This window comes from Pollicipes pollicipes, unplaced genomic scaffold (assembly GCF_011947565.3).
Source record: "Pollicipes pollicipes isolate AB1234 unplaced genomic scaffold, Ppol_2.1 Scaffold_4219;HRSCAF=4965_pilon_pilon_pilon, whole genome shotgun sequence".
NCBI lineage: Eukaryota > Metazoa > Arthropoda > Thecostraca > Pollicipedomorpha > Pollicipedidae > Pollicipes > Pollicipes pollicipes.
Window position 1 is genome coordinate 18,904,001 of NW_023596448.1, and position 10,344 is coordinate 18,914,344.

Here is a 10,344-nt window from a genome sequence, read left to right on the forward strand (position 1 = left end):
CAGATACAGGCCAACACGCCCTGCAAATTTGATATTTCTAGCTCCCTTAGTTCTTGAGATCTCATGGCGGTCAAATTGACCCCCAACCGAGCGAAGGGTACCCAGCCGGCCACCCGGATGCCTGTCAAGAAATCAGGAAAAGCCTTGCTTGATTATCCGTTTTGCAGCAGTAGCGGTCTTATCAACAGCAGCGATGCTGTGCGAGTTGTTTGGCGACCGGGTAGATAATATATAAAATGTTCATTAATCCCTCGCACGCACGCACCGCTTTCTAGCGCAGGCGCAAAGAGTACAATGGACACGGATGTCGCGCTGAAGAAGTCGGCGTAATGAATCTTGTCATTGAACTCCGCCGCGCGCCAAAAAGCCTTCTCCAGGGCGCGCACTACTGATCGATGAGTCCGGGTTTGCGTCAGAGCTGTTCATTACCTTCGCTACTTCTCGCTCCGCTTCCCTAGCAGCCGTTTGTCAAAGTGCCGCCGCGCTGGTATTGATCCGAGGTTTCAGTCGGCGCATCGCCTCCTTACCTCAGCTGAACACCCAGCTATATAGATCATCCTGCTCTTTAGTTATGGCTGACGTCACCGCGTCCATCTCACGGTAACAATTAAGAAATCACGTAAGAAACAAGGGTGGGCAAAAATTCAGCAAGTGGCGAATGAAAACCAGCCTCCGCCAGGCATCATGAGCCTAATTAGCTCCAGCTTTTCTTGGGAAACCTCGGACTGTCTCCTCATAGCACTATGGCAGATTAATGTTTTAGGGGTACCATCGCTTGTCAGCGCTCTCGGCAGAGCACCAGTCTCATACACTGATATTGTATTGCCTTTATCAATCGTATTGTTGTAAGCTTTTGTGAAAGATCGTCTCACTCGCTGCTAATAGATTTTTGAAATGGTTTGACGCTAGACGTGGAAATCATTGCACTGGGCCAAGCTTCTCAAGTATCCTGCATTCGTCGGAATATTTCCAGCCTGTGCTAGTCGAGCCCGTTTAACTGCAGTGGAGACCATGCCAGCCGCAGCTGTTAGCAGCAGCAAGGACAGCAAGCTAGCAAACTGAAAAAAAAAACACAGCATTCACTAGTTAGCAGCCCTGAGCATGTTCATACGTATGCCTATTGAGCACCTAACATGTATTTCATGTTTGACGATTTTCTAGTTCTTTCAATATTCCACCGGCTGCTCCACGGCGGGTTAGAGGTTGGGAGAGTAGAAGTATTTGATTATATCTGTCTCGTATGTTGCTAGTGACCCCTAGGAGTTCTAGCTGCCCAAGTGACATGTGACTCTAAGTAACTGCGGTAACTAGAACAATCTTCCATGACCTATGACGAACTCTCCTGATCCCTCACGACTGTCCGTGACCTATCATGAGCCCTTGTGAACCGCCTGGTCCCTCATAACCCCGCGCGCCCTCTGGTGACCCAGGCAACCTCTTGTCGCAGATGCCGGGCGGAGATGACGGAATCAAATGTCTGGCGGATCTCATCTGCGGATCGGTCACCATGAGCGCCGACACGGGCCACCACGTACGTCTGCTCGTGCTGGGCGGCCCGCAGGTGGGCAAAACGTGCATCTGCCGCCGCTTCCTGCACAACGAGTTCGACGAGCGGTACAAGCCGACGCTGGAGGAGCAGTACTCGCGGACCTACCAAATGAGCGGCACCAGGCTGCGCGTCGACATACTGGACACGTGTGGTGATAACAGCTTCCCGGCTATGAGGAGGTGAGAACACAACACATAGACTGAAAATCCAGGCCACTCAACTGTAATTCGGAACAGAGCACTAGTTTTGTGGAGAAAAAAAAACGTGAGAAAGAGACGAGAACAATGGGATGGGTAAGCGACACCTTTGGAAGCAGATCAGGCCTAGGGATGATTGAAGGTCAGTTGTAATCACTAACTGGAACAAGGTGATCTCCCATGTGCAGCTGATCCTAGAATCTAGCGATGAATGGCTGTGGAACATGATCTTCCAATTAGCATCGTGCCTTCATCAAAACTGTACGATCGTAATTATGAAATGATCTTTAAAAATCTTATCAAAAGCGGTAACTTTGGAAATGATACGCGTACCTGGACTCGCCTAGTGCTTTCTTTTTACGTTGGTGTGCCTCGCCCTTAGTGAACAACGCCCACTTTCAACGCTACAAGACCTGCGGGTAACGAGTGCGGAGAATGAGCGAGGCCGCAGCCAGGGATCGTATCGCGCACACCCGATGAATATGATACCGAATACCGAGTATCGCATGCCAAATGGGATTGCCACATCAGACCGTACAACCGGCTATGGCCGTGCAGAGCCCAATCAACTCTCCAGATCCGCTTTGGAACTTGTCCAGCAGCTGACGTAAGCTTCGTCTTTTTCGCTGCGTTGCTCGCAGTCATTAGTGCCCGCCATTCGACACCCAACAATTCTGGTGAGTGGTGTTGATAATCGCGGCACGATTTTAAGAGCCATAAACTGAAAACACGATAAACACCATAAATGCATGCATGCCGCCGAACTGTAGGCTCCGTTGGCTGTTGGACGGAAACTTAGCATAAATCCAGGTATTTTATTGCTGGCACAGTCATGTGGTTATTCATTGAGTGCTGCAAACTTCTCCCATTAATTTTTCGAGGCTAGGCTTTTTAATTCAGTTCAGTGCGCTTTTCAAACATTCCCAGCCATCTGGAAATAAGACGGCCCTTAGAAGACACTTTGACAAGGCCTACACAACACAGAAATTCTATTTATATCTGCCATATTTATATCTGCTAAAGGGCAGTCACAACACCACAAAACGTCATATTTGATGAGAAAGTTGGATTATAAACCCTTCTGTCGAGATGAAAATGCACTCGTCTGGGCCTGATACGCCAGATTTAGCTGAGCAGCTTTCACTGCGAACACAGCACCGATGATCAAGCTAAAGCCTTGGGCGTTTTTGACGCGTCACACTAGCCTCTTTTACGCTGGCATTTATTACATGGTACCTCATTTGGTCCCGCCATATTTCACTGACATTTAGTTCTAAAATGCAACGAAAATGGAAAAAGCAGGGAGCGAAAGCCATCGTTTGTCGTCGTGCTTATCCAAAAAGCCAAAGAACGTTGCTCTGAAAGCGTGTTTATTTCGTGACCAGGCATCCCTTCGCAATTCTGCGTTCGTGTAGTTGGTCCCAAGAAAACAAACCATAACGTAATCCAAAGGCGAAATGCTGGGCAGGCGCATGCTGATTTAACAAATGCACCTAACTGTACGGTTATTTTAATAGCACTGACAATAAACCACAGGTTTGGGCTTATCCACAGGCTTATCGCATTCTTTGAGCATTTGAGATTTAGTACCAAATTACAGCCCCGATGACGAATTTTTGAAAACAGTTAAATCTTGGATCTCTATGAACATGCACACCTTTAGAGGTCTATAGCTTGTACCACAAATTGAAACGGGTAAAAATTAATCAGCAATGAACCGAAACTATGAGTCGTTCCCACACCATAACCTCCCTAAAAATTCTCGATTCCTGAGAATAAAACGCTGTGACCTTATGATTCTAAAAGAAACAATCGGGAAAAGGGCCACAGGAACATGTGCATTACATGTTCATGTTCATGAACATGTTCACCGCAACACGACTCCCGGATCCCTTCGTGGAAGACGAGGAGTCCGTTTTCCTGTGATAGTCGACAAAATCTCTTCCCATTTCGGTCTGCAAGGGCTGGTGAGTGGTGAGGAAGCGGCTAGGCTGATGCCCGTACCGGTCTCGTAGTCTTCAAGGCGAGCAGGTGACCAAAGGAGGGCAGAGGAAAAGCTTTGACAATGGCTGACCTGTCAGCCTGATGGGATGGAGTTATCAAAACGGTTTGCGTAAAACTAGGAACTGAACAAACGAAATTAACCCTGGGGTAGCTTCTCGTAACTCAGAAATGGTGATGGAGGGTAATAGCCAGGGAAGTCAAAAGATGTTGCGCTGGGCGGGGGCTACCCAAGGGAGTATAATCATACATTTTCTTGATCCGATTATCCCAGTGAACGACGACGCGCACCCGGAAATGTTGCGGGAGACGACGTGGTCCCATTTGAGCTCGTTCACGTGAACGCACCTGGGTATGTCCACGTAGCGTTCCTTCCCATCAGTCAGTATCCAGGCGTGGGCCTGCTGGCCATGTTGAGCTATGAGCGTACGGTGCGTACTGAAATTCAAGCGCCCAAGCCCGTGATGAAATCACACGGCGGTGGTATAAACTCAATGCTCATAAAGCTCCCAGATATTTTCAATGGGCATGTATGCTTTTCACTGAGAATTGTGCATGTCTACTGCTCAGCAAGGACCCATAACAAGCTCTTTGGAAATACTCGCTGGTTGGCAACTACTCCCTTGGAATGAAAAACGCATATTTCCTTTAGGATGTAGCGCCAGGTGAGCTACGGTGAGTGATCTGCTTGGAAATCAAATGCTTTATACAATGGTGCTTAATATGGCCGGCCTTTTCAGCTATGTTCTCGACAACAGTTTGAAAAGAGCATTCATTTCTCCGGCATCTTAAACACGTTTTCCTATTCGGGGTCTAGCTTGATCACAACCACTGTTACAGGAGTGATTCAGTTATCAGAATTTCCACAAAGGCCGCGGAATCCCTGACGCAAGCCCCGAGTAATAACGACGTTGCTGCTTGCGATAGACGACGTTTGACTGCGTGACTATCTCCGATAGGGCGATTTTTTGTTATGGCGCTTTCATTCAGGTGTCGCTGAATGGAATCCCAGAGGCTGGTGAAGCGCTTAGACAGTAAGCCCGGCATGGTAACGGAAGTTCGCGTTAAGGGGGGGGAGGGGGATAGACGAATAAGAACCTCGACGCAGCGCCGGTTGCAATTACCAGTGCAGTGCTTCCAAGGCAACGCCATCATTGTCTGCTTTGTAGCACTTTCCTCGCCAAACAGCGGCTTTCCAGACGTCCCACAGTCTTTGAAAGTCCGCGACTCTCAGTTTGGTCGGGTCGGTGGCAACCGCCTCTCCCCTCTCCTCCACCCAGCTCTCCTCTGGCTCCCTCCCCTTGACGTCGCACTCTTGCCACCGCAGGGTGTCGATCGTGAACGCGCAGGCGATCATGCTGGTCTACAGCGTCGACAGCTACGCCTCGTTCCTGCAAGCGATCGACGTCTTCGCCGAGATCCGGGAGCTTCGTGACGACTTCCGCGAGATCCCAACCTTCCTGGTCGGCAACAAGAGTGATGTGGCCGCACTGCACCGCGAGGTCAGCAGCCGCACCGCCTCCAGCTGGTTCTACTCCAAGATGTCGCGCAACAGGTGAGCGAGGCGGGGTTTGAGATTGGGTGGGCAAGGTCACCCGGAGGTCAGGTGATGCGCGGAAGACGACGCATGGCTCTTGTTGGTCGCTGTGCTGACGACTCTTGGATGCTCTTGATGAATACCTTTACCGTCCGCAAATTGTGAGCCAAGGAATGCTTGACGACGTTACTAGACTCTACTCTATGCTTTAATAACTCATTGCACCATGATGCACTGCAATCACCCAATCATGCAATCAAACGCCATGCATCATTGCACTGCGGAAGCACATAAAACGGACCCTCACTTGCATAACCATTATCTTTCGGCACCAAACATGCAGACCTTCATCGTCCGGCTGCGATGCCTGTCTAGTGCTGTAGTTTCCAGAATAACCAGAACTTTTTTCGAAATGATAGATATAACACAGTCTTGATAATTGCCTGGTACTTATAACGCGTTGGCTAATATATGAGCACAAGACTTTACCCGATGGGGAGTTTGATGGGGACTCGGTAGGCAAAACAAGTGGCACATCGGGTGCCCGGTGCGTTCCAATAGCAACCCTCTTCAGTCATCTCTTCCCACCACACGAACCAGTCCTGTTCCCACTGAGGTCGCGCTCTGAGGAAGACAAGTCCGCCTGACCACGGCTGCCCCGCCCCGCCTGACCACGGCTGCCCCGCCCCGCCTGACCACGGCTGCCCCGCCCCGCGTGACCACGGCTGCCCCGCCCCGCCTGACCACGGCTGCCCCGCCCCGCCCGACCACGGCTGTCCCACCCCGCCTGACCACGGCTGCCCCGCCCCGCCCGACCACGGCTGCCCCGCCCCGCCTGACCACGGCTGCCCCGCCCCGCCCGACCACGGCTGTCCCACCCCGCCTGACCACGGCTGCCCCGCCCCGCCCGACCACGGCTGCCCCGCCCCGCCTGACCACGGCTGCCCCGCCCCGCCCGACCACGGCTGCCCCGCCCCGCCCGACCACGGCTGCCCCGCCCCGCCTGACCACGGCTGCCCCGCCCCGCCCGACCACGGCTGCCCCGCCCCGCCTGACCACGGCCGTCCAACCCCGCCTGACCACGGCTGCCCCGCCCCGCCTGACCACGGCCGTCCAACCCCGCCTGACCACGGCCGTCCAACCCCGCCTGACCACGGCTGCCCCGCCCCGCCTGACCACGGCTGCCCCGCCCCGCCTGACCACGGCTGCCCCGCCCCGCCTGACCACGGCTGCCCCGCCCCGCCCGACCACGGCCGCCCCGCCCCGCCTGACCACGGCTGCCCCGCCCCGCCTGACCACGGCCGCCCCGCCCCGCCTGACCACGGCTGCCCCGCCCCGCCTGACCACGGCTGCCCCGCCCCGCCTGACCACGGCTGCCCCGCCCCGCCTGACCACGGCTGGCCCCGCCCCGCCTGACCACGGCCACCCCGCCCCGCCTGACCACGGCCACCCCGCCCCGCCTGACCACGGCCGTCCCGCCCCGCCTGACCACGGCCGTCCCGCCCCGCCTGACCACGGCCGTCCAACCCCGCCTGACCACGGCCACCCCGCCCCGCCTGACCACGGCCGTCCCACCCCGCCTGACCACGGCCACCCCGCCCCGCCTGACCACGGCCGTCCCACCCCGCCTGACCACGGCCACCCCGCCCCGCCTGACCACGGCCGTCCCACCCCGCCTGACCACGGCCACCCCGCCCCGCCTGACCACGGCCGTCCCGCCCCGCCTGACCACGGCCGTCCAACCCCGCCTGACCACGGCCGCCCCGACCCGCCTGACCACGGCCACCCCGCCCCGCCTGACCACGGCCGTCCCGCCCCGCCTGACCACGGCCGCCCGACCCGCCTGACCACGACTGCCCGACCCGCCTGACCACGGCCGCCCCGCTCCACAGGGGTCGGTTCACCGAATGCTCAGCGCTGACGGGCACCAACGTGGCGGACATCTTCCACGTGTACCTGGTGCTGGCGGGCATCCCGCTTCCCAGCGCGGGCCCCAAGCGGCAGCTCTCGCTGCGCCTGTCGCGCAAGCGCAGCGAGAGTCCGCCGGTGCACTTGTCGCCGCAGCGCACGCCCGCCCAGATCGGCGAGGCGGCCATGGTGAGTGCCTACCGACGCTGGGCTGGCGGCACGGCAGCGCCTGGCAAGCGCTGGTCACGTGTGCGTGGCTGAGGAGATGGGAGAGGCACAACAGCCTCGTGATGAGTTGGGTAGGTTCCGTGTTGTTCCGTCGCGAGAGGTGGTGTCAAAGCCAGCGGGATCACAGTGACCCAAGTCGCATGCCGCTGGCAGATGCACTGTGTGACGTTCCGGCACGCCTAGCGGGAAACAGTCAGCCAGATGGTGGTAACGCCAGCTGAGGGGTTCGTGTGAGGCTTACAATACCACTGTGACACTAACCAATGTATCGCATTACCTATCCTACATCAATCATCAGTCGAATTTGTCATATTGCCGCATTTGTCTCGAAGTTGCCTCATCCTGTCATCAGTCGAACGTTGGATGAGTAGATGCGTTGATTCTGTCGGGAAGATAAGTGTCATGCCTAATTTAAGCCTGTAATGGCTGCATCGACCACTACGGCAGTCTTTCATCCCGATTGCAACGGATGCTGAGCGCGAATGCTCATGTTGAGCTCGAATTCCTGAAGCCCTGGTCATGGAACAGTTATGCAGGCTCTGTAGTAACGAGATTACTCTAGACACAAGGCACGTGCAGTATGGTGACCGTGTTGGGCGTTTTCAGGCGGACGAGTGCTCGCCGCTCAGTCGACTGAAGCCGCGCAGCAAGAGCCTGATCCGTCGCTCCCTGTCCAAGAAGAGCCGGTCTGTCGATCGGAGGTCCGACGACTGCGGCGTGCAGTAAGCGCGCCGGGAAGCGCAAGTTTCGGAGGTGAAAGTTAGAGGGCAGTGATCTTTGCTACTCGCGGTCGCCACAAGGGGGCGGTGGCGCATTCACCGATGACCACCCCCGAAAAACTGGAGTGGAAGTGATGCATTTACTGCTGTCCAGTGGTGACCGTCAGCACGTCGGCTGTTTACGGTGGAAGCAAAGCTCCGTCTCGGCATGGATTTTGCCAATTATCCGGTCGCGGTTGGGGCCATCCCGATTGGCTGGTGGTGAGCGAGAATGCAGGACATGCGTCGATTGTCCCTGGGAAGTATACCAGCGCTCATTTCTTGCGTGAAGTGCTGTCAGATCTTGAACAGGCGATCAAACTTTTTGGCAGCGAGAGTGGACTGGCATGTTCCAAACGGGCTCGAGTTTGGAGCTTTGATATCAACATATCTAAGAAGTAACGCCACAATAGCAGGTTTACTTGAAAGTTGGTTGGAGCGATCGTGCTTCATTTTTAACGCGCTATTGTTCATACGTGTGCTCAATTATCCAAGCTGACATGTTTGCTGCAAGGGTGCCGCTACAACGGACAAAGTCGTTGAAGGACTACGCAGCACCTATATGCTCTGGGTAGCCCCAACGAATATTATTCCTGAAATGTCGGACAGACAGCGAGTGCGTGCGAAATACGCTGTCACTGTGCTATCGTCTTCGCTATTTGCGGTACAGAAGTGAAAGAAGTTTAAGTCTTTTAAGTCCCGCTCCGTGACTTTGGCAAGTACGCGTCGGGCAAGTCACTGTCTCTGTCAGCTCGCGCACGTAGGCTCAACGAGGAACGGTTGATCGTGGAACTGTGCGAGCTGTGATCCTGTTTTCCCGTGTCCAGTGTGAATCAAAATGCAGCTTCGGCTGAGCGGACGGGTGTTTGTTAATGCTGTAGTGTGGGTAGCGTTGCTGAATACTTGTCCCACCAGAGTCCGATGTGCAGCGCGGATTAAGGCCGTTGCCGTTGGGTTGAAATGTATTTCGCATGTCGTCCGAGGTGTGACGATCATAATTTTTGACGGTGTACAGGTAGAGACTTTGCGCATGTATGATCCAACTTGATTGGCTGAGGACGCGCTGTCAGTAACAGTCAGATTGTCGTAAGGTGACGTGAGGCCGAGGCGCTGTTGTCGTAAGGTGAGGTGAGGCCGAGGCGCTGTTGTCGTAAGGTGAGGTGAGGCCGAGGCGCTGTTGTCGTAAGGTGAGGTGAGGCCGAGGCGCTGTTGTCGTAAGGTGACGTGAGGCCGAGGCGCTGTTGTCGTAAGGTGACGTGTGGCCGAGACGCTGAAGAGCAGGACACGATGTGAGACTGCTTTGACGGACTTTTGACACTGGCGGATCCAAGAGGCTCTGCTGTGGCTTGGAGGTAACTGGATCAGTGTTTGCTCTTGAATATGCTGTGATCCTCCGTCATTGCTACTGTAATAGACTCGATGTAGTTGATGTCCATTGCTTTTGGCCGTCTGCGAAGACAGATGAGGAATAAACACACATCTTACCAATAACAAGTGTTTGGTGCAAACATGTGACATAGCAGAGGCGCGTGCACAAAACGCACGTATTCTGGAATTTGAGTTCAACCATTCTCAGGACTGAGTGGTCCGAGGTCAGTGTTTTTCCGAGCGGTTACTGTGTGATCGGCCGGTTCAGGGTTGTGGCAGCACCAATGTCGAAAGCCAAAATGACCGGAGTCCTCCCCGACGAACGAAAAGTTGGACGAGTGATGTGGTGATAAAAATCCTATCTCCTGCCAAATCGTTCGTAAGTCTGCTGCCAAATCGCTTGTTGTTCAACAGGTTCTGCACGACGTCTTTACCAACGGGGTCAGGAACACCGCTGCCGCTGTTTGCTCAGAATTGGCCACATCCAGCGCAGCTCCTTGCTTCTTGACCCGTTGCCATGACAACCGAGCATCCACATCTGCTCATGACAATATGGGATGTCGAAAATACTCAAAACAAGCGATGAAGCATGTTTGATTTTGACCTGGCCATGGATCACCACGACCCACCGTGCGGCGAACATTGTGACCTAGAGCTTTGTGTGTTAGTAACTTTTTCAGAGCGCTGAACAACGCCCAAGCATTCTGGTTTGAACTGTATTTGCCGCCTCCATTGGTGGGCGTCGCTACCTAAAAGGCAGCGCTGTTACTCATCACTCCACTACTCTACAGCAAATGT

The 10,344-nt window shown here is 54.7% G+C and overlaps 1 protein-coding gene across 1 annotated transcript in view; it reads left to right on the forward strand.

The window, feature by feature from the left end:
* LOC119094964 (GTP-binding protein Di-Ras2) overlaps positions 1-9,614 on the forward strand; it is a 29,632-nt gene extending 20,018 nt beyond the window's left edge. The window contains exons 2-5 of the mRNA XM_037217874.1: positions 1,448-1,728; positions 5,075-5,302; positions 7,177-7,381; positions 8,027-9,614. Of these exons, the coding sequence (XP_037073769.1) occupies positions 1,448-1,728; positions 5,075-5,302; positions 7,177-7,381; positions 8,027-8,146 (834 nt within the window). The 3' untranslated portion in view covers positions 8,147-9,614. The remainder of the gene's footprint in view (positions 1-1,447; positions 1,729-5,074; positions 5,303-7,176; positions 7,382-8,026) is intronic.
* The last annotated feature ends 730 nt before the right edge of the window (positions 9,615-10,344 follow it).